This window comes from Hylobates moloch, unplaced genomic scaffold, assembly GCF_009828535.3.
Source record: "Hylobates moloch isolate HMO894 unplaced genomic scaffold, HMol_V3 SCAFFOLD_12, whole genome shotgun sequence".
Taxonomy (NCBI): Eukaryota; Metazoa; Chordata; class Mammalia; order Primates; family Hylobatidae; genus Hylobates; species Hylobates moloch.
Genome location: NW_026652287.1, coordinates 26,302,976 through 26,327,844, shown reverse-complemented (window position 1 = coordinate 26,327,844; position 24,869 = coordinate 26,302,976). Strand labels below are relative to the sequence as shown.

General features: G+C 42.6%; 1 protein-coding gene across 3 annotated transcripts in view; it reads left to right on the top strand.

Moving 5' to 3' along the window:
- The window catches only part of RFX4 (regulatory factor X4), a 176,970-nt gene that overhangs the window by 49,210 nt on the left and 102,891 nt on the right, over positions 1–24,869 (top strand). For all 3 annotated transcript variants that reach the window (XM_032168804.2, XM_032168803.2, XM_058425565.1), the window contains exons 3-4: positions 7,713–7,773; positions 22,704–22,827. In XM_032168804.2, coding sequence (XP_032024695.1) covers positions 7,713–7,773; positions 22,704–22,827 — 185 coding nt within the window. The remainder of the gene's footprint in view (positions 1–7,712; positions 7,774–22,703; positions 22,828–24,869) is intronic.

Here is a 24,869-nt window from a genome sequence, read left to right as displayed (position 1 = left end):
ATGGATTAAAACAATCCATGGGCAGCGACCACACTCTGCCATGGGGACTTTGCTGGGGAGCAGTCAGGGTGCTGAGGGAGCACAGAGTGAATAACCCTGTCCCAGCTGCAGGGCTTGCCAAACCTCACGGACAGGGTGGGGATCCAGGCGCATGGTCCCTCTGGAGGAGCAATAACCATTATAGGAACAGGGAACACTTAGATAGCAAGTCCTTTTAACCAGAAGTGGTTCAATTAATACTCACGATAGCTGTATGTGCTTGGTACTATTATTATCCCTATTTTACAGATAATGAAACTGAGGAACCAAAATGTTGTTCAAGGTCATGTGGCTCATAAGTAGTGGAGCTGGGATTTGAGCCTGGAAATTTGGCCCCAGAGTTTATATCAGGAGGTAGATACAGAGAGGAGAGCAGAGATGCTCACCACTGCGAACGGGACTGAGACCCCTGCACCATGTTAGGAATCATAACTGCAAAGTGGGAGCAGAACAGAGTGGCAAGAAGACCGGGCGCTGGGGCAGCATCTTGGCAGGAGTTTTTTTTAAAGCAGACCGCTGCTCTGCAGCCTTGGCAGGACCAGCAAGGGGGCACTGCAGGTGTGCCTGCGAATGGTTCCAGGAATCCTGCTGGCCTAAAATGATACTTTACAGGATGAATCTTGTTTGGTTCAAGGCATTTCTCCCAGTGAAAATGAAAAGGCATTTGGCAGGACCAGTTCCTAAAGTCTCTATCAACTATGGCTATTTCCATTTACCTAAAATGTGTTATTCTACTCTCTACTCTCTTCTCCTAGGTAAGGTTGCTGCTCCTCCTCAGATCCCCAAGCCAGGCTCACACCCCACATTTGGTGCTGCTATAGCATCCTGGACCTGCATTTCACAGCTCTTGCCTAGGACTTACTTTTAAAGTTTGGGGTTTCTTTTTGTTTTGTTTTGTTTTATTTTACTTTACTTTTGAAATGGGGTCTTGCCATGTTGCCCAGGCTGGTCTCGAGCTCCTGGGCTTAAGTGATCCTCCCAGCTCAGCCTCCTGAGTAGCTGGGACTACAGGTGCATGCCACCATACCTGGCTTGGACTTACATTTGATTAGCTGATAATTTATGGCCTCAAGAGAGCAGTGACTATGTCTATTTTTTCTTACCCTTTAGCACCTGTCATGGGGCTGGAATGTAGTAGACACTCAATAAATATCTGATGAATGACTAAATAAATAGCCAGCACTTTAGGAGAACTAAGATGGAGAGCCATCGAATAGGAGGGTCAGGCCTGGGTGTGACACACCTCCTACTTTAGAAGAAAAGGGCTCGGCATGCAGACCCTGGGCACAAAGTCACCAGTGATGTAAGGAAAGGAGCCAGCAGAGGTGGACAGCCCTGTTTGGTGACTGAGCTGGAGGGCCCACATTGGTTTTGGGGTAGACCAGTTCTCTTCTAAACACTATCAGTAGCCACTGGATTGCTGAGCACCTAGTGAGGTCCTGTTTCCATTCACCAGCTACATGGGCTCATGCAATTATTCACCCTCACCAAAGATCTGTTTCCTTATTTATGAAATGGGGATATAAAACTTCTTCATAGCAATATTTGGAGGAATAAAATGAGGTAGCATATGAAAAGTGATGTGTAGTGCCTGGCTTAAGTATTTGACCAATGAATGCTATTATTAGTATGACATTTTTAAAAACTGTATCTAGTTCTTAACATATTATATTTAATCCTCAAAACATCCTTGTGACATAAGTTATGATTCACATTTTTTTAGATAAGGGCCTTCAGGCTTGGATGAGTCAAGTTGCTGCTGAAAGTCCACACAGTTGGGGGCAATGCTGGAATTTAAACCCATGTCTGCCTGTCCTCAAAGCCAAGTTCTTTTTATTCACTGATACTCAGAAATGGGGCCATAACAAAGTTTAGTTGGGAAAAAAATCTGATATAACAAAGGCAGTATTGCTTGAGTGGGAGACACTGCGATGGAATCCCAGAACAGGGAGCTTCCCTGGCTCCATCAATGGGACCACGTACATCTTCCCTGGGCCCCAGGTCCCAGTTCCTTACCTTTCCTCCTGGTGCTTCTGCCTGTTGGAGTACCCTCTCCCTTGGTGGCCTCCTCCCAGAGTCCGACGGGTCCTCTTCAAAATGAACAGGGCAGGTTACAAACGAGGATGGACTGTATGACCCTCACATGTTTTAAGTATAGATATGTATGTGCTTGTGTGTGAAAGAACCCTGAAAAAAGACGAGGCAAATAGGATAAAAAGATAACAGTCGTTCCCTCTGTTGAGAGGGGCTTGAATTCTGAGATATTTTCTCCATACTGTCTTAATTTTAAAAAGATGAACATGCATTGCTTTTGTGAATATAAAACAACGTTATTTTTTAAAAACCTCAACCATCCCTTCAGGGCTCAGCTCAAGTGTCGTCTCCTATATGAAGCTGTGACGTCCCCTGGTGTGTGTTTGCCTTGTGAGGTCCTTGGTGATGCCGTTGTCTTTGCCCCTGTAAATCTTCCAAAGCAGCAGATCCCAGGAGACAGAATTGCTCCAAATGCCTCCTGGCCAGCCAGGCACAGCGAAGGGCAGCCTTTCCCCGCAGATGGCTGCAGAGGATGCTTTTGAACGCTTACCCTCTGTTAAGCTCATTTCACTTAATCCTCCCAACAACCTTTTGAGGTAGGGATTATTATTATCTTCCGTTTAGAGATGACTGTCTTAAGACTTAAACGGGATAATTAGATTGTTAAACATCACATCACGTTCCATGCTCACCTGGATGCACTCTGCCACACCCAGCAGAGACCCGTGCTGCAGCCACCTTGCTTCTGGGAAAGTGACACAATCTGTCAGGTCCCCTTGTCTTTATCTGCTCTGACCTTCTCCACCCTACTCCTGACTTCCATCTCACCTTCCCGCCGTCTGGCTCCCATCTCTGGCTCACTCTAGGACACAGCTCACCTATCACTTCTTCCAGGGAGCCTTCTCTGACAAGCTCTGCTTTTTCATGTAGTCTGGGTTGGCCGACTCCTCTGTGCCTACCTGTATCACAGCACTTACCACTTCTTGCTGAACTTGTCCTCTCTCTCCTCTGCCTTTCTCTTTCCAACCGAACTCAAGGGCAAGGGTTTAATTTTTTTCTCCCCAGTGCCTAGTTGGCACAAATAAGGTATTCAATAAATATTTGTTGAACAAATTAATAGGATTCTTTTAATTGCCATAGAAGATGACCTTTTTACAAATGAGGAAAAATGAAGCTCGAGTAAGTTGGGTAATTTGCTCAGTTCTGGCCGGTAAGTGTTAGGATTATTTGAATCTAGGTCTTTTGACAGCCTGTCCAGGTTAACCAAAATGCTGACATTTAAAGAAACAAAAATTTAAAACCCCGCCAGTTTTAGGGGGAACAAAAATACTAACAACATGCCAGTGCAAGCTAGGTAGAGGTAGATTTAGGTTGTTTTTCTTGTTTAAAAAAATACAATTGACAATTTGTGGTTGTCGTTGTTGTTTGTTTTTGAGACAGGGTTTCACTCCTGTCACACAGGCTGGAGTGTAGTGGTATGATCTCTTTGCAACCTCCGCCTCCCAGGCTCAAGAGACTCTTGTACCTTAGCCACCCGAGTAGCTGGGATTACAGGTGTATGCCACGATGCCCAGCTAATTTTTGTATTTTTAGTAGAGACAGGGTTTCACTGTGTTGGGCAAGCTGGTCTCAAACTCCTGACCTCAAGTGATCTGCCCGCCTCCGCCTCCCAAAGTGCTGGGATTACAGGTGTGAGCCACCACTCCCGGTCCCATGTTTTTCCTATAGCCTTTTCTTTCTTTTCGATTATTTGCTTAGTATTATAATTTCTAGAAGTCAGGTTGTGAGGACAAGCAGCTGAACATTTTAGGTGTCTCTCAATATTACTGCCAAATTGCATACTAAAAACATTAACACTACCTTCAACTATAAAGAACTCTGGGAGTGTTAATTTCACCATGTATACACCAGCATCAAAAATTGTCATTATTTAAATTTGCTTTTCCCTCAGAGATATAAGGAGTGCCTCATTATTTGTTTCCTTTTTATTTCTTTGTGAACAACAGAGGTTGAGTACTGTTCTGTGTGTTTAGGGGTTCACTTACCCACATTCATGTGAGACCCACATGTTCATGTCGCATTGTTCTGGAATCCTAGGTGAGAGACAAACACACGGAACCCAGCAGCATTGTTCTGGAATCCTTTGTGAGGGGCAAACATTCAGACCCTCGTAGCACTGTTCCGGAATCCTACGTGAGGGACAAACACTCAGAACCCAGCAGCATTGTTCTGGAATCCTATGTGAGGGAGAAACACTCAGAACCCAGCCACTGTGTTCTGGAATCCTATCTGAGGGACAAATATTCAGACACTTAAAAGACTCGTTCATGACTTTTAAGACTGGAGAAGGCACACTTAACTATTTAAATACTAAGTGGAAGGCACTGTGCTAGGTCCTGCAGGAGGTAATGCAGATGACTGAGATACCACCCGTGCCTTCTCACTGAGTTTATGCTTGAGCAGAAGGGACGGATGTACACAGAAATAATGATCCAGTCACCTGAGGTCAGGAGTTTGACACCAGCCTGACCAACATGGTGAAACCTCGTCTCTACTAAAAAATACGAAAATTAGCTGGGCGTGGTTGTGGGCACCTGTAATCCCAGCTACTTGGGGGGCTGAGGCAGGAGAATCACCTTAACCTGGGAGGTGGAGGTTGCAGTGAGCTGAGATCGCACCATTGTACTCCAGCCTGGGCAGCAAGAGCAAAACTCCATCTCAAAAAAAAATAATAATAATAATAATGATCCAGGTGGCTACACTGGGCAGCTAAGAGGCAAATAATGTGTTATAGAAGCACAAAGTTAGGATCAATGATTGATTCCTGAGAGAGTATCAAGGAAGGCTTCAAAGAGTTGGTGGCATTTATTCCAGGCTAGAAAGGATGAGAAGCATCTATTTAGAAGAACTCCAGGTTGACAAAGCATCATGAACAAGTGTTGAGTCGACGATGTATTTTACATCCCATTCCTGAGAACATTTAGCATTAGTGTAGTTTGGGTTCTAACTATCCGTTAGAATGGTTTTGGTGGCAGGGAAAAGAATACCCAATGAAAGGAGGTTTTATCAACCAAAGAAAGTGTGCTATCTCATAGAACAGGAGGCAGCCATCGTTTGGGTTGGTTCAACAGAGGCACCACACGTGACAATCAGAGCCCCCAGGCTTTTCCTTTTTTTCTCTGCCTTCTTAGATGTTGACTTTGTCCTCAGATTGCGTTTTTCCCCGTCCCAAGTTTGCTGCTTTCATCTAGTTATTGTGTCATCTCATAGCCACATTCAAAAGTAGAACAGGTCAGAATCTCTCACTCTTTCAATTTTATTAGGGAAAAATACTTTTCCCAGAAGCCCCGAGAGAGAGCGTCTCCTGAAATGTGATCGGCCCACATCATGTTACATGCTCCACCTAATCCAATCAGTGGCTAGATGACATAAAATTAATTACCATGATTGTTGTGAATGAATCAACATTCACCTTTCTATTATTTGAAAGGGGATCATTCTCCTTGAACACACAATCCCCTCTAAACTGGCATTCTATAAATAAGGAAGAAGGTGGGTACATGTAGGTTTTGATTAAGCAACAACAGTATCTGCCACAGTGCTTACAAGCAGACATTTAAATCAGAATTACACCAATATTGATAAATTTTCATCAAGAAGATATTTTCTAGATTCAGCTTTGATAAGCTAATTTAATTTTAGAAAAATTTTTCTATACATCATACGACATTTTCATTTTTGTTTTATTTAAACTATTTTCATAGATACCAATTCTTTTCCATATACATTTTATGCCACAGATTGATTTCATTGATCTTTTTAATGTCTATATTAAATTTTATTGATAATATTTATAGGCTTTGACATTAGTTTTCTTCTTGAGACTGTTATTTGTCCTAATTATCTTGGGCCAAATTTTGTGGATCAAGGAATTTTATGTTGACTGTTCCCATCAATAATCTTTATTAGGAATTGGATAAGAGACTGATTATATGTATTTCTCAGTAAATCCATGATGAAATTGTGACAAATTCTTTTTAGATATGCTAAAAATTAATGTGTTGTTCAGATTGTGGTATTGCAGGGGTCAGCAAATCAGGGGTATTTGCAGGGGTGAGCCAAATCTGGCCTGATGCTTGTAGGGCTGCAAGCTAAAAATGGTCTTTACAGATCAACTTTTGCAATCTATTTAATAATAGGCAATACTAATTTTAATCCCAATTAGAAGAATGTTACCCACGCCCCAAAATTAATTTTATTCTTCTTATTAATAGACATGTATTACAAATATTATATTCGATTATTACTATTACATTGGATTTTTTTTTTGAGTCTTGCTCTGTTGCCCAGACTAGAGTGCAGTGGTGTGATCTCGGCTCACTGCAACCTCCGCCTCCCAGGTTCAAGTGATTTTCCTGCCTCAGCCTCCTGAGTAGCTGAGATTACAGGTGCACGCCACTGCGCCTGGCTAATTTTTGTATTTTTAGTAGAGACGGGGTTTCACCATGTTGGCCAGGCTGGTCTTGAACTCCTGACCTGAAGTGATCCACTTACCTTGGCCTCCCAAAGTGCTGGGATTACAGATGTGAGCCACTGTGCCCGGCCTTACATTGAATTTTATCAATAAATATTTCATGGAAACTTGTTTTCTCTCCTGTCATATAAATTCTACATAATATTCTTGATTTTTACTATTGGTCCACAAACCCTAAAATATTTACTATCAGGTCCTTTACAGAAAATATGTGCTAAACCCTGCTCTATTGCATTGCTAACCTGATTCTTCTGAACACTTATAATTTCCCTACCCTACATTAAGGCTCTGCTTCATTGGGGTTACAAAGAACAAACAGTGAATAGCTTAGTCTGTTCAGGTTTTCATAACAAAATAGCATAAACTGCATGGGTTATGAACACAACAGAGATTTATTTCTCTATTGTTTATCCTCAAAGATTTATTAATTAACAGAGATTCATTCTCCCAGTTCTGGAGGCTGGGAAGTCCAAGATCAAGGCAATAGCAGATTTGGGTGTGGTGAGGGTCCACTCCTGGTTCATAGATGGCTATTTTTTCGCTATCTTCTCTCTGTCTTCTCAGAGGAGAGAAAGGAGTATGGGAGAGCTCTCTGGGGTCTCTTTCATAAAGACACTAATTTCATTCACAAGACTCATGACTGATCACTTCCTAAAGGCCCCACCTTCAAATATCATCATCATCTGGGGGATTAGGTTTCAACACATAAATTTTGGGAGGGACACAAATATTCAGTCCATAGCAGTGAGTGAGGTCTCTATGTTTTTAGGGTTGAAATTGTAGTCTGTCCTGCTTCAGTTAGGAAAATCGTAAGTGGATGAATGTTATCACATTGCTCAGTGTTAAAGGAAAATACTCTTCAAACTCTAACACATTGTGTCAAATAAAAACAAAAGTGACATAAGAGTTTTAAAATAAAAGTCAATTTCCCCTTTTTTGTATTAAAGTATGATGAGTCTAACATGTTGGAAAAGCCAAAATATTGTTTCAAAGCATCAACATTTCAAAGAAACATAGTCTTTTGAAACTTGGGAGAGTCGAGAGGACTTTTAATTTTTTCTACTGTTTCCTACTGAAGTTAGCTTCTTTTTCTTTCCTTTAACAGATGAGGAAAAAGAAAATAATAGAGCATCCAAGCCCCACTCCACTCCTGCTACTCTGCAATGGTAAGTTTCCATTTTTAGCAAGTTCTGTCTTCAGAGGATGCTCATATCTTCTTACCTATAGGATAGGATATCACTTGGATATTTTAACATTATCATGATAACTTGACGTCCCACAACCAACATGAAATCTATCTAATTTGCAGTATATGTAAAATGCTCAACTAGTCTTAGATCTAGCCTGGAGATTGGAATTTTTATATTTTATTTTAGGATAGATATTTTTTCTGTTATCCAAACACTGGCAAGGACTGGATTCCCCATGGGTGTTATTAATTGATTTTAATAGAATCCACTATTACAATTTATAATAGAAACAGAGGTCTGTTGACTCTTACCAATGAACCCTTAATTCATAATTAATTGTAACTATACATAATTATTTTAACATTAATAACACTAACAAGAGTAATCTACTAGAACGGCTTTCTCTTTAATATTTGGCATTCCTGGGCTTGATGAAATATTAATAAATATTTAATGATGTTTAAGTGGTTGCACTTGTGTTTGATATTGACAGATAAATTCTCCTCTAAAAGCTTTATTTGGAAATTATATTGTAGCTTTGAACACTAGAGCTCTCTATGCCTGAGATTCACCCTATGGAGAATCTTGGCCATTGAAGGCGATTATTCCCCTAGCAGTGCAGCCTAGCAATATGAAGGAATTAAGGAATGAAGGGGAAGGAAAGAGAAATGGGGAAAAGAAAGGAACTAAAATCCATTATATGCACCCCTCCATGCTAGGCACTTTATATATATGCCTCATTTCATTCTCACAGTTCTGTGGAGTTGCTATTGTTGTACCCATTTAACTGATGAGGAAAATAAAGCTGAACCAGTTAAATCATTTGCCTGAATAGGCACACAGCCAATCAGTGGCAGAGGCAGGAACTGGCTGGGTCTCTTTAACTGCAAAGCTCATGCTTGGGAGGAAAGGAAAAGAAACATCAGGAAGGATAGACAAGAGAGGACAGATCAGAAAAGGAAGCAGATGGGCTTTAATGAGCAAATCATATTAGATTCTCTAGCCTAATCCATCCAGAGGTGAGAGGAAAACAACACTGGGAGAAAGCATTCAGGAACGTAACTCAATCTTCTCTAACAAGAGCCTCAGCAGTCAGCTTGTTTTGCTTCAAGAATAGCAAAGGTTGTTTTCAAGAGCTCTATTTCCAGCCTTTTGGCCTCTTTCCATCATTTGTTCCTATAGACTTTTTCTCATTGCATTTGCTGCTTTTTGCTTTATTTAAAATTCTACTTTACTTATCAGATCAAATCTCTCCCTTTACCCTTCTCTAAGTATTATGGCCACACAAGTTCCCATAGTGCCAAGACATCGAATGAGGCATCGATGTAAAGGACTTTGGGAGTGGGAGTTTCTAGAAGTGCACGGAATTGACAGACTTTTTTTTTTTTTTTTTTTTTTTTGAGGTGGAGTCTCACTCTGTCACCCAGGCTGGAGTGCTGTGGCATGATTTTGGCTCACTGCAACCTCCACCTTCTGGGTTCAAGTGATCCTCTTACCTCAGCCTCCCTACTAGCTGGGATCACAGGTGCCTGCCAACACGCCCGGCTAATTTTTGTGCTTTTTGTAGAGATGGGGTTTCACCATGTTGGCTAGGCTGGTCGTGAACTCCTGACCTCAGGTGACCTTCCCGCCTTGGCCTCTCACAGTGGTGGGATTCGAGGTGTAAGCCACCACGCCCGGCCAACAGACATTCTTGCTTTAATAATCTGAACATGTCATATGTTTCAGAGTAAAAAATTTGAAAGGAACTAGAAGAAAATCACCTTGTTCATGTCTATTTTTCTGTGATTCCAGGACATCTGCCTGGCAGCAGTGAGGCTGTAAATGGTGCAGTCTCTGAAATCAAACTCTCACGGTTTAACTCCCAGCTCTGCCACTTACAAGCTGTGAAATCTTGGGCAAGGTTCTTAACCTCTCTGTGCTTCAGTCTACTCATCTGTAAAATGGGGATAGCAATAGTATCTAGCTCATAGGATAGTCATGAAGATGAAATGAGTTGTTCTGTAGAAGGTGCTTGAACAGCACCTGGCATGGGGTGGGGCTCAGTCAATCCCTTAGCACACGCCTTCCTTCTGAGACCCACAAGGACAACCTGGAGCAGGCCCCATCTCCTCCCTGGCATAGGCACAGCCAGTTCTCCTTCTATGGTACCTAATTCTGCACAAAATATCTGTTTATCTAAATAAAGGGTCACATAGATCATTCCAGAAGAAATTTCACCCTCCAAGTCACAAGGTCAGACAGTGAATTGTTTTTAATGATACATCTATTTTCAAAGCCAACCCAAATTTGAGAATTTGTATATATTAGCCTTATTCCTTTTTTTTTTTTTTTTTGAGACGGAGTCTCACTCTTTCACCCAGGCCAAATGCAGTGGCACGATCTCAGCTCACTGCAAGCTCTGCCTCCCGGGTTCATGCCATTCTCCTGCCTCAGCCTCCCAAGTAGCTGGGACTACAGGCGCCTGACATATTAGCCTTATTCTTATCAGAAGGCATCAAGTTGTTCAAAGAACATTAACGTTTGCTCTAATTGTCTTTATATTATATGTTTAAGATAGAATTTCAGTCATTAACTAATTCAATAAATGTTTACTGAGCACCTGGTATTTGCTAGGTCCTTGTTCTAGGCTCTGGAAATGCAGTGGTGGATAAGGTAGACCAAGAAGAGGAGCTGATGATGGGGGAAAAAGGAGAAACATCTATATCTATATCTATATATTTTTTTTGAGACGGAGTTTTGCTCTTGTTGCCCAGGCTGGAGTGCAATGGTATGATCTCAGTTCACTGTAACCTCCGCCTCCTGGGTTCGAGTGATTCTCCTGCTTCAGCCTGCCGAGTAGCTGGGATTACAGACATGCACCACCATACCCGGCTAGTATTGTATTTTTAGTAGAGACAGGGTTTCTCCACGTTGGTCAGGCTGGTCTTGAACTCCAGACCTCACGTGATCCACCTTCCTCAGCCTCTCAAAGTGCTAGGATTACAGACGTGAGCCACCGCTCCCGTATATAAATGTCATTAAACTAATGACACTCAGGGCACAGTGGCTTACACCTGTAATCCCAGCACTTTGAGAGGCTGAGGTGGGAGGATCGCTTGAAGCCAGGAGCCCAAGACTAGCCTGGGCAACATAGTGAGACCCTGTCTCTGCAAAAAACAAAAAACTTTGCTGGGCATGGTGGCATAAACCTGCAGTCTTACCTACTCTGGAGGCTGAGACAGGAGTATCACTTGAGCCTTGGAGTTCAAGACTGTAGCAGCCTGATTGTGCCACTGTACTTGAGCCTGGGTGACAGAGCAAGACCCTGTCTCTATTTTAAAAAACAACTAATGATTGATAGATAAACAAGTAATGTATTAGATAGTGAGAAGTGCTGTGCAGAGACTTCAACTTGGCTAATACGATAGTGTCTGAGAGGTTATTTCAGGTTGAGCAGTAAGGGCAAGTTTCTCTGAGAAGGTGACATTTCAGTGGATAGAGGTATGACACCATGACAGTGTGAAAACCAGGCACAGGGGAATGTTCCAGGTGGGGAGAACAGCTTCTACAAAGGCCCCACTGTTGTAGGTGACCTCTCCAGATTGAGCAGAGTTGTGCATACAGGTGATTTATTAGGGCATGCACCCAGCCTCCACGCCCATGGGGGTGTTGGGCAGTGAAGAGGTTATCACAGAGGCTTCAGCCAATCCTACAGGGAGTTCTGAGGTGGAGATGGCCAGTTAAAAATGACCCGAATCAAAGCAACGGATCCAGGCCTTTATCCCCCAACCCCATTGTCCATCACTGGATACAGGCTTCCCCAGGGTGGGGGTGTAACTTGGGAGAGGCAGTTCCCTTCATGTTTTGCTGAGGATCACTCCTTGGAACGATTCAGCCTCCCAGCAGGGGGAACAATGTCTCAGTGCTCCAGGGCAGTCTGGGCACACACAGCATCCACCACTCCTTCCTGGGATGGGAGCAGACTGAGCTTGCTGAAGGACAAACAAGAAGGTGGCCCATGTGATTGGAGCATAGCACGCATGGAGGAGAGTGACACAAGATGAGGTGGGAGAGGCAGGCAGGGGAGAGGCTACATAAGCAGTAGGGAAAAGAAAGTAGGACATTAAACTTAGATAGGAACAGTCAAGCTTAAAACAGTGTAGAGAACATGTGACCTCCTACGTAAAGCTGCACATGTATCATCTTTTAAAAAATATGATTTCAGTATAAAAACTTTATCTCTCAAAAGAGAGTGGATGCAGCCTCCATTTTACAAGGAAAAGTGACATAATTTACAACGTGTCCCCTTTTTGCTCTGGCTGCCCTGGGGTTGAGAGCTAAATCTGATGCTTACATACTTTTGCAATATCTTCTTTCCTTTGTCTAACTTTCTTCTTCTTTTGCTAGCTTAAAAAAAAACCAGGATATAAGTAAATTTAATAAATATATTTTTGCTTTATTTTTATTTTGTTTACACAATAAATATATTTCCTTGTTAAAAAATTAAAAACATTATAGGTAAGACTCCAGTCCATTTCTTCTTGTAGTTCTTTGCCTTCTCCACAAAAAGCAATCCTATTACCAGTGAGACATGTGTGTACATGTGTGCACTTGTGTGTATACATATGTGTAGATATATATTACAGACCCTTCCCTATGTATTCGCACACATATGTATCTGTAGAAGTTTCTGAACTATGGTTTTTAATTTAGCATTGTCTCCTTTATAAAAAGCATGCAGATGTATCACACTAAAAATATTGACCCACAACCTGTTATGCTGTATTGATCCACTACTTGCTTTATTCCTTAGTAGAATGTCCTGAAGCTACACTTATGGTTCATAAAGAAAACCTCATTTTAACTGCAGCACAGTGTTCAGCATAAGACAATGGCACAATTAATGTTGGCATTTCCCTTTTTTTTTTTTTTTTTTTTTTTGAGACAGAGCCTTGCCCTGTCACTCAGGCTGGAGTGCAATGGTGTGATCTTGGCTCACTGCAACCTCCACCTCCCAGGTTCAAGCAGTTCTCCTGCCTCAGCCTTCTAAGTAGCTGGGATTACAGGCACACACCACCATGTGCAGCTAATTTTTGTATTTTGGTAGAGATGAGGTTTTACCACGTTGGCCAGGCTGGTTTTGAACTCCTGACCTCAAGTGATCCACTGGCCTCAGCCTCCCAAAGTGTTGGGATTACAGGCATGAGCCACCCCACCCGGCACCACTTCCCTTTTGATGAACGTTTAAGTTGTGTTCAAATCTCATCTTTGCCATTATAAGTAGGGCCTCACGGAACATCTTCGTGTGTGCCCCCTTGGACACTGTGGGAGTGTTTCTTATCAAGAAGCAGAATTGCTCCATTAACACTTAAAGTGTTGATGGGATTGCAAAATTGCCCATCAAATGGCTTTACCATTTTATATCTTCATCTGCAGTACAAAATACTTACAAAACAAAACAGGAACCTAACACTAGGACAAGCATCTCATTCTCTGAGGTATTTATGTCCTTCATGCTGTGCCCTCTCTCCAGCAGCAGTGGCCAGCCCCTGAGGACAGAGAGGAGGGCAGGCCCAGGAAAGGACACTGGTCGCACCACTAAGGCGCCGGCCACCCGTCTGACAGTGCCGAGCTCTCCTGGGACATTTGGCTTGTTATTGGAATTGGGTTAGGAGCTATTTGCTTCTCCTTCTTCCCCTTCCTTGCCACAAGCCCCCTCCCCCTCCCCCTAGAACAAATAACACCGCTCTAAGAACAAATAATACAGCAGCCAAGCAGCCTAAAATAATTGGGGCCACGTGATCTGGAGGCAACTCCCAGCAGAAAACAGGCAAATATTGTCAAATGCCTTCTGCCAAACACTTTCCAGCATCCTCGGTCACGAGGGTTAGTAAATCCCAACTCACTGGGGATGGTGAGCGCTGCTGGAATCCCGGCCTCACAATAACCTCTATTCATGCAGAGAATTTCGAAATGGAAAGCAGCCTGTTCTGCAGTCCCGGCCTACTTGCTGCCAACACATGCCCCCTCCGTGCCCCGCCCTCGCCCGCCACCCTTGCCGCCCTTACCCAGAGCTCCTTCTGCGCCTTCTGGGTGGGGAAGTTTTCCCTTCCAGCAATTTACCAAGGAAATGAGGCTCTTCCAAAAAGGAGGACAGAAGATCAAATTGTCACTTTCGGGGGAATTGGGGGGAGATTTTCCTTTCTTTTGAAAAAAAATTAAATTGAGGACTTGGGTGGTTGACAAGTTATCAATATTCCAAATTAATATGAAACAAAAGAAATTTAGAATTTCTCTTTAGAATGTTCTGGAAGGTCATAGGTAAGAAATTGGGTTTGGCACTGTTCCAAAGAAGAAATACATTGAAGTTTTAGACCAGATCACAGCTGCTAGACCAGACTCATTGGATGTAACCGATAACTGACATTTTGCACCCGTTTGTGACTTGATTCTTACTCAACAGTGACAGAACATTGCTTTCATAATGTGAGTTAGGTAACATGGTTCTAAAAAGGGAGGCTGAACACTTTTAGCTCTGAACACAACCAGTGTTGATAGATAATGCCACTAGATGTGACTGTGTCCCTCCGGATGACCTCAGCTACAGATGGAGAAAGGTCAGTTAAGCTGGACAACCCAATGCCAAGGGCAGAAATATCTCAGGGAATGAGATGCTGTGTTGTGGAACCACAACTTTTTTTAAAAAAAGTATTTTGTGCTGTGGGTAAATGTGTCAAATGGTAAAGCCATTTGATGGGCAATTTTGCAATCCCATTAGCATTTGAAGCACATGTAGCCAGCAGCTCTGCTTCTTGATGCCAGCAGGGAGAAACACTCCCATACAGGTGTGTAAGGGGGGCGCATATGAAGATGTTCTGCAGGGCCCTATTCATAATGGCAAAGTGCAGTAGAGATGAGTAGAGACTGGGTATAGGTGGAAAGGGACCATGAGGAGGTAGCTTCTGGTAGGGGATGGTGCCAAAATCACCTCAGCTACTGTCCAGGACCACCAGAGCTCTGGGCTGCAAACCTGTAGCCTAGGCCCTAATAGAAGCATTTGGAACCTAATGGAAATTGCAACACTGTGCTTAATACATTGCCTAGTTTTATCCAAAAAAAAAAAAAAAGAGGGGACTTGAATAACCAAAAACTGAGCTGAGAGATTCCAGAAGCTTCCTAAGCCCAGGCCTTACTGGAACACTAATTCAGTAGGTTGTAGGTCAAACCCAGCATAGGAATTGGATGGCTAGTGTTCTGGTCTAGTTTAGACATTACAATGGCAGAAATAAATCTCTGATTCAGTCCATTGCCCTGTATCAGCCAAACCTACAGGTTCAGCAATCACCCGTGGGATGCCAGGCTTGTCAGGTGATGTCCCTGCTGAGCACACCTCATCCTCATGAAAATCCTGTAGAGAAGGCAGAACAGCTACCTGTATTTAAAGAGGAGGAAACCACGGTAGTCTCTGTCTACACAAAGAGGGGGACATTCCTGACTCCCCAAGGAAATCCTTTACAATGAGGAAGCTGGGTCAGCTGAAGTCCCCTGAGAAATGTCAGGGTCCACACAAGTGCATGTTTCTGATTGGCTTGTCTACTTAGGAGCACAGCATGGCTTAACTGTTGTGTAATGAAATAGATTTTTGTTTGTTTGTTTTATTTTGCTTTGGAGTTTTCTAGACTCAGCCTCAGTCCTAACCAGAGCCCAGATGAGCCAAAGCCCACTGTTTTCTATTCATTTGCTGTCTGGTGGTGTTATCTCCCTAGCTACCATCTTCCTTCTGGTAAACTGTCAGTTTCTTAAAGGCCGGGGCAAGAGTAGCATCTTCTTGTTCATGGCTGTATTCTACAGTGTCTGGCACATAGTAGGTGCTCAATAAATATATTCTGACTGACCAAATGAATGTCAGTCTCTGGCACATAGTGAGAACTTTAGAGGCATCATACCTGAGTTCATACTTTTTAAGCCTAGCTTTTCCCAGCGGAGTCGCTGTGGATAAGCCACTTTACTTCCTTGACCCTCCGTTTCTTCCTCTATGTCCTAGGGCATAGTGTTTACTCATCTTGTGGGGGTAGTGATAGCAAATATGAACATCCCTAGTGCAGGGTAGGCACTTGAAAATGTAAATCAAATATATTAATATTAACCATGCTTTTCCTTTAACTACCCAGATATTAAGATTAATAAAATACCAGAATCCCTTGACCTGTGCAAAAGCCTGCCTTCCTTCTTATTGGCCTTTCCTCCTTTCCCCTCCTTCCTCCTGCACTGTTTACTGACTGTGTTCAGGACACAGTGCTAGGAACTATGTTAACATCAATAGGAATTTGGTTTGATCCCTGCCCTCAAAGATCTTTCAGTTTAAGATACAAAACATTATCTGAATATTCCACAATATTGTAAAATAATGCTGATCGTTACTCTTTATTGAGTGTCCCCCACAATAAAGGGCCTCAGGCTGTGCATGGATTCTTGTCTAGTCCTCACAGCAAGCTTGGGAGATGGTACAGTTTCTCTCATTTTACAGAAGAAGGAAGTGAGAGAGTTCAAGTAACGTGCCCCAGGCTATATGCTTGTAAGTGGTGGAGGCAGGATTCAAAGTCAGTGATCTCAAACTCTAAAACCAGTGCTGGCTCCTGATGAAGCTATTTGAGCCATAAGCTATGAGGAACTATGGCCATCCTTGGGAAGTAGTGAGAGCTTTACAAGCAGAGGCTGTGGCTTTTCTACAGACATAACAGTAGCTGGCATTGAGACCACTGCAACATTCTACATTTTATTGAATGAATAAATGAATTTGGCAGGGAGGAAAGGATGAAGAAGTGGTTAGCAGATGGAGTTGGGTGTGCACTGAACATAGTTCCATGGAAGAGAAATGTGAGTTGAGCCTTGATGCGTGGAACATGGTGGAAGAGGTCGTCCCCTGCGGTAGGAAGGTGATGGATCGTGTGTGTGGGTGGAAGGTGACAAGGTGTGTCTCAGGGGCAGGAAACGATCCAGTTGGCTGGAAAGAGGTATATGTGTGGGAAAGCAGGACAGAAAAGGAGCCAGGGGCCTTGGATGCCACAGTCAGGAATCCAGACTTTTGTGGAGAGGGAACAGGGAGCCGTTGATGGGTGTAGACTACTATCTTGTCCTGATTGCTTAGCAAGGGTTTTTTTTTTCTACATAGTTTACAGTCTCAGATCTCTGTGACAACTTCAGTGATAAGTTACAATAGTTAATATTTTTAAAAATCCTGTTGTCTTGTAAAGTCTGGGCTTTCTGTAAAAAAAAAACAAAACAAAACAAAAAAAAACCTGTTTTTTGTTTTTTTTTTTTTGTAAAAGAGAATGAAAAAGTTTCTGTTCTTGACATGTGTTCAAGAACTTGAGAAGTGGGCACTTTGAACTGACGCAGAGCGACCTTTCCTAAGAATACATCGATCATGCTGCTCCCATGCTATAAAACATCTAGTCGGTTTAAAAGATCTCTGTGTATACATATAAGAAATCACAGGTTTAAAATGAGGACAGTAGGAAATGATGCCAGGTGCTGAAACATTTGCTTTTCATTGTAAAGTGCTGGTACAAAGCTTCCTCCATGTGCCCTAGGAGGCCACATGCTGAAACCTTGTGAGGAAGCCTTCTTAAAAATATATAACTCAGATAATGACTCATGTTAGCTAGCAGACTGAGCTCATTATCTCTCCATAATAGGATAGGCTCAATTCAAATATAATCAAGTTGTTAAATAGAAGATAAGGAAAATGGAAGAAGTGGGGAATTTTTTTGTGATCATTAAAAAAACCCAGGTATAATGGAGCATTGTTCACCATGTCAGACTAATGATGTCCTCTAAAAGAGAGGAGGAAACGAGAAAATTTCATCAGATATGAAGAAGAATAATTAACTGCCTTTCCTTCTGCTATGCCTTGGTCAGGGAAGTGGACATTCCAATTAGCAATTTTAGTAGATAGGCAGAACCTCTGGATTTTGCGAGGTTTGGGCAAAGGTGTCATGATGCTATTCCTGTAGAAACTTATCAAGCATCAAAGGGGCCCTTCCATGCCAATTACGTCCATTTGTTCATAGGGCTTATTAAAATGCTTCGTAGTTATAAGCCACCAAGTTACTTTGAGGCTCAGAAGCTCCAGAAAGAGGAACAAAATGTGGGCTGAAATGTAGTAATTTAGAAGGCTCTGGCCTTTGACAGGTAACTGTTTAATTAGCTCAGCCTGTGTGAACCATGACTTACACCCATCTGATTTGAATAGTTTGTTGCTGCTATGGGTTCATTTGATGTGATGTTTCTTAACCATGATCTTGTATTTTAATCTTGACCTCTTGGACAGATTTAGTGAGCACACAAGCCACAAGAACAGCAAATGGAAACTGAGGCACAAGGAGCTTAAATAAAGTAACTTACTTAGAAACTCATGCTGTTTAACGCTGCATTTGAAAGCATGATTTTCACCCTTAACTGTCCTCTCCTTCTGCATTTCTGATCGTGGGGAATGGAGCCCCTCATTCATCCATTCTGCCCAGTTAGGAACCTGAGAGTTTGCTTGGTTGCTCCTATCCTCCTCACATCTGGCAGCATGAGGCCCACACCCTAAGTGTTACCTCTGCCCCCACAACCATTGCTTCAGTTCATGCCCCATCATTTCCTGCCGGAACTATTATAGTAGCTCCTGATTGGTCTCCTGTGTTCATTCGTTCATTCAACAAGTCCCAATTAATCAGCCACTATGTGCCAGGCTTTGATCGTCCTCCTGGGCCACCTCCCCTAGAGGTACAGAGCAAACTTTCCAAAGAATGCATTGATCATGCCACTCCCATGCTTTAAAAAATCTAATTGGTTTTAAAGGATTTCTATCAATTTAAATAATCATATGCAAGATGAATTCTGAATGGTTTGAAATGCAAATTTGTTTAGTGTGTTCATGGATTTTTTTTTTAGCCAAAATAAATTCTAGGAAGCCTTAGCAAAAAATAAGCAAAAAGGGATACTTTTATCTTCCCCACAGCTTGTCATACACAAAATTGCAGTTGCCCAAATTGTTCATATGTATGCATGAGACTGGAAAATGTTCCACTACAAGTGTTGAAGTCAAATCTCTTTTAAAAATTGCTTAATGGAACTCTCAAAAGTCAAAGTTGGCCAGGCGCTGTGGCTCATGCCTGTAATCCCCGCACTTTGGGAGGCCGAGGCGGGAGGATCACTTGAGGTCAGGAGTTCGAGACCTGCCTGGCCAACATGGAGAAACCCCGTCTTTACTAAAAATACAAAAATTAGCCAGGTGTGGTGGTGGACACCTGTAGTCCCAGCTACTCAGGAAACTGAGGCATGAGAATTGCTTGAACCCGGGAGGCGGAGGTTGCGGTGAGCCGAGATGTCGCCATTTCACTCCAGCCTGGGTGACAGAGCGAAACTCTGTCTCAAAAGAAAAAAAAAATGTCTAAGATGATACCTATGAGACAGGTGTTTCGTTGCTGTTTTTGTTGTTTGACATTCTTTTATTATACTCAAGCCATTCCTGGCAAATAGAACATATTAAGCTTTAAATTCATGTCAGTTATTGTTGTTACTGATGATACTATTATTATTATTATCATTATTATTATTCCTGTAGCATCCCCGAAGCACTCAGGTCTTCCCGACTCCTCTGAGACTTTGTTTCTTTCAGTCCTCCTGAGTACAATTCTACCACCTTCTTCTGAAAATAACATTTTTATAGTAACTCTTCAACTCCAAGTGGGTGCTAAATTCTTAAGCCAAATCATATCCATTTGTGTGGCATTTAAAGACTCCCTCCACCTCCCGTGGTTCTGCCCTTTAGATACCCCTTCCTTCTCTCTTTACTCAGATCAGCATCTCCATCATTCAAAGCACATGGCACTGTCTCCCATCCTTGCTGTTCTACTTGCCTGGAACCTCCCTCCCTCCCCCAACTACCATGGCAGAATACCAGAGAGGTTTGGAGTGAGACAAACCCTCCTATTTACTAGCTGCATGACTGGGCAAATGAGTTACACTCTCTGAGCCTCAGATTCCTATCCTGAAACATATGTATAAATACCTACCTCATACCATACGGTTATTGTGAGATCAAATGAGACCATGGATACCCAGTGCCCAGCACCTAGTAAGAGCTCAACAGATGCTAGCTGTTGTTGTTGTTTGTTGTTACACAATTCCAAACCCAATTCTTCCATGAAACTTTAATTATCTACCCTCATCTACACATCAATCTCTCTGTTTTCCCACCTTCAACTGTACCTATGCTCAGGAGTTTATAGTAATTAAATATTATTTCTTGTGTATATGTCTCCCCAAATAGACTGCAAAGTTAACTAGGACATAGATCATGTCTTATGCCAACACAAGTGCCTACAGGAGCCAGACAAGGAACAGAAAATAGACGGGGTACAAAGAAATAGGGAGGAGTGAGGACTCTGGCCAACTCCAGGGCACATGTAGCTCTGGCCAATTGTTGTCGTGCGGGAATATGGGTCCAGTGTTGCCAGATCTCAGCTTTTTCAAAAGAAGCCAGAAATCCAGATTCTTATGTGCAATGTCTTGAATTTTAAAAATTGGGCCAACACTGTTCAGGCCAAAACAAAGCATGTCTGTGAGACCCCAGTTTGAGAAAGCTGTCTTATTCAGATGGGCCCCTACAAGTTTGTACGCGAGCTGGTTATTTGGACCTCTGAACTCATTTTTATAGAGAAACAATGCTGTGAATGGCAGTTAGGGGTCCAGGCTAACCTCCCAGGCTGATTTTCATTCATACTGGACCTGAAACTTAAGACAGTCCTAAGAAACCTATTCTTTATGCGAAACCCTTTTCCCACTGGAAAACACACTTAGAATTCCAATTTATGATGTCAAATACATAGATCAGAATCTAAGCCTGTTCAGGACAGGACCATTGTTTTATTCACCACTGTTTCCTTAATGTCTAGAACATCGCCTGGCACTTAGTAAATATTTGTTGAGTTAAAGGTTATCTGTGTCTTTGTCCATCTGTCTACCGTTAATCTGTTCACTGTACGCAAGCATGGATTATCTTGCTCACTGTGATATCCCCAGGGCCTGGCAGGTGATAAGATCAATAAATATTTGTTGAATGAAATAAACGACTGAAATAATATATCCATAAGACACTTATTGAGCACCTACTGTGTGCCAAGGAATATGCTGGACCTCAAGGATGCAGAAGTGACTCAGACACTATCCCAACCTCAAGGAATTTGATCACCTAGAAAGGATTACATCAACTCTTTCTGGGAACATTTCTAAAAACTATGCCAAGTTACTCAGTGTTCCCCATCCCAGAAGAGTGGGGAGTAGATAAGATGATCGGAGAATATTCAGCACCAGGTTTTGTCTTGGTGCTGACAGGTCTGTGTCCCTAGGGTTGTATTCCCCCTCTGTGGGGTTTGGATATGAAATGATTGAACTGATGTTCTTGCAATCACATGTTGGAATGAGTTGAGGGAGTGCTACCCTTTCAAGTGGGCACCTTGGGGGGCCGTGTCCTCATTCCACTTCACTTACGACAGTGCTGGGCCACTTCTTTGGCAAATGCTCTCAGCGGGAGTTTTGAAGCCACTTGAGGACATTTATTTCATCACTTTGGAATTATGCCTTATTTTTGACCAAAAAAATTGGGGGTGCGGGATGGTTTTCCAGTCACTTTATCCCCCAAACTTGCTTCCAAATGACTTTGGGTTGTTTCCTAAAATCTAGTTAATGATCAAAGGAGAAATGTTTTCTGTTGGTGCATTGATTTAGCAGTAGGTGCCCCAGGCTTCGAAGGCATGACCCTAAGAGAAGTTCCCAAATTGTCCTGTGCCACAGTAGTTTTCTTGGGAAAGGTATTTAACCTTCCAGAGTGCCTAGGACAATGGAGGCAAGATTCATTTGGATGCCTACATTCTGGTGTTTGGGTTAAAGAATAATAAATTTTTTAAACCCTGTATCTAATTTTTGTTTATATCCCCAATGTCTAGCACAGGGTCAGGACATATATAGTGCCCAAAAATGTTTTCTGGAGAGGAAGAATGAATTATGAGGAGGTCTGACATCTTCTTAGTGCTTCCCATGCACGTGCCAGGCACCATGCGGATGCTTGTCACACGTTACCTCATCTGATCATTATAACCACTTTAGGAGACACAATTCAATCCCACCAAAAGGAAACTGAGGCCTGAGCTTAAGTAACTTGCCCAAGGTCACCAAGCCAGCAAGTGACAAGGCTGGGATGTAAACCCAGTTGTAGAAAATCTCTCCTACAGAATCCCTAACGGAGACTCACTAAGAAGGTCATGGGTATAGAATCATTATCCCTAGCACAGCAGAGGAGAAGAGGATTCTAAAGTAATCATGGGGCCAACTTCCTCCTCTGGTCATGAGACCTCCTTTCAGTCAGCAGATCAGTGGCTGTACAGCTGTACAGGCCTCTCCCGGGGCATTGATTTTCCCAGACAATACCCCTCCATAGCATTTGTCAGCCAAGGAGCTCCAAGATGTTGACACATCCTCCTTTGGCTTTTAGCTATTACAAATGGCTCCTCAAGTGGGTCTGTGGTTCCATTCCTGGCTGATTGGGGCACCCACAAGATCCTATGTAGTTTTTGGAGTTTGCAGTTATCTGATCTAGCCAGAACAAGGCCAGGCCAATGACAGTACAGAGTAGAGGATCTGGGAATTTGGGCTGGTGTCATACCCAAAGGGGCCAGGATTCTGACACTGCCAAGCCACTAATGCCAGGCATGACCTTGGGCAGCTTGCTTTGTCTTCCTGGGCCCCAGCTTCTCCACCTGTAGAAAGAGTGTTATTTCTAAGGTCTGCCCATCTCTAGAGGACTAGAAAGAACGGACCGCTCTTGCTTGGGGAAGGTAACACGTTTTTTGCTCATTGGGCATTTATTTCCCTAGGCTGGAGGAGAACTATGAGATTGCAGAGGGGGTCTGCATCCCTCGCAGTGCCCTCTATATGCATTACCTGGATTTCTGCGAGAAGAATGATACCCAACCTGTCAATGCTGCCAGCTTTGGAAAGGTGAGTCCAGCCTCATCAGGCTTGTCCTCCCCACCACCCCAACTTTAAGTAATTTATGCACAGTTTTAAAGCATTTTAGTTATTTTTTTAAGTTATCAAAGTACTTACTTACTTTGGTACTTTGACAACTTCAACTTCACTGTAATACTTTGCTATCAAAATTTCAAACAATTCAAAAACACTGTAAAGTAAGAAGGGAATGTCTCACTTGAATTTCCTCAGTACTTAATTTTCATGAAGTCACTTATTTTCTCTGAGAGACAAATATTGAACTCACAAGTATGTTGCATGGATGTCGATCAGCCTGGGACACGCAACCTGCTTGGCTTAGTCATGTGGATGCTTGGAGAAACTGTAAATGGCCCTGTATCCTTAGATTGGAGGTGTGGGCGTCCTTTGCAAGGAGTGGTACTATCACCACAGTGCTGACTGTTCTCTTTCCACCTTATAATAAAAATATAATCCACATTTAGAGCTATGTCTACAAAAAATGGTTAGCAGTGATCATTCCCATTTAATAGGCCAAGGAAAGCTGTTGGGGCATTCTTTAAGACTGATCATTTATTTATTTGATGGCTACACCAAAAAAATACCCAATTTCAGTCAATACATCTAAACCTTCCTTCTTTTGTTAGCTTCCTTTTTCTATGTGTAATTTTTCCTGCATCTCCTAACAAAAATAGGCCTGTTCTGTACCACGATTCTTTATCAGTTTTCTGAGTGCAGGAATAAGAAGGGCTGAAATGGCAGAAAGAGGTCAGTGTATGAGTTTCAGGAATTCCCTTTTCAGATCCCCAAAAGATAAATCATCAGTAGGAAAAAACAAAGAGCCGTGTTAAGGCTGAGCCAACCACCCTGGAGAGCCCCAAAATGGAGTGGCTGAGAAATGGCTCCATTCAATAAATGGGAAGATGCTCTGTGATGACTTGGGGAGGAAAAAACATTTTTGTGTTGATTAACACGATTTCTCCAAAGTGAAAGGGATGTTTTTTTTAAAGTCAATGGAGAAACTACCTTGGCTATTTCTTTCATTCATTTCTTCAATCCTTCAGTATTGGTAGAGACTGACTGTGTGGCAGGCCCTGTGTTAAGTAGTGGCAGTGGGGACCCAGAAAGGAACTCAGTGTGGCTCTGCTATGGAGGTGCCCCTCAGCAGGTGGGAGAAGGGAGAGCACACACGGTGGATGTGTATGCTACCAGAGCTTGGTCAGGAGTTTGCACTCCTGGAATATTCAGTGGCACCTACAAACCCCTCACAGAGGCCACAGTGGAAAGCCCAGATGAGGCCTCTTACATACAGGTTGGGGACAGGTTGGGTGAACCAAAAGACCAAGAATCCTGACTTTCCTGGACTTATTATCTAACCTCTCTGAGCCTCAGCTGCCCCAGCTTCCTCAGGGGGATGTTGCAAGAGTCAACTGAGATGATGTTGGTGGATGATGGAAGGTACTGTTTACTCAGTTATCCAATAACTCAGACATTTATTAAGCACCTACCATGTGCTATTACAACTGTTGCTGTTATGAATTCTGCATGAGATGTCTGTGCCTAGACATAAATAGACATTTGTTAGCTTATATTCTGCAAAACAAACAAAAACCCTCCCCACTTTTAGAAACTCCAATTTGCCTGCATAAGAAGCCTCTATTCTCTTTTTCTCAACTACTTTTGTAACCCTATTAGCTTGTGGTTTTCTTGACCTCCTGATCTGGGTAAAATCGGTTTAAGCTCACGCCTTCACCTCAGCACCCCAGTCCCATTTTCATTTTAAGTCTCAAGCCTGCCCCAAGACTTCAGCAAATCTCAAGGCATTTGCATTCTCAGGGTCACCTTGACTTGAGACTCTTCCTTCTGGTCATTATCCATGTGTGGCTGTTTCACTTAAAGTTAAACAAAATAATAACTTCAGTTCACTAGCAGTTGCACTAACCACATTTCAAATACTCAAGGGCCACATGTGACTAGAAGCTACCATATTGGGCAGTGCAGAATGGAACGTTCCCAGCATCACAGAAAGTTCTATCAGACAGTCCTGTGTTACA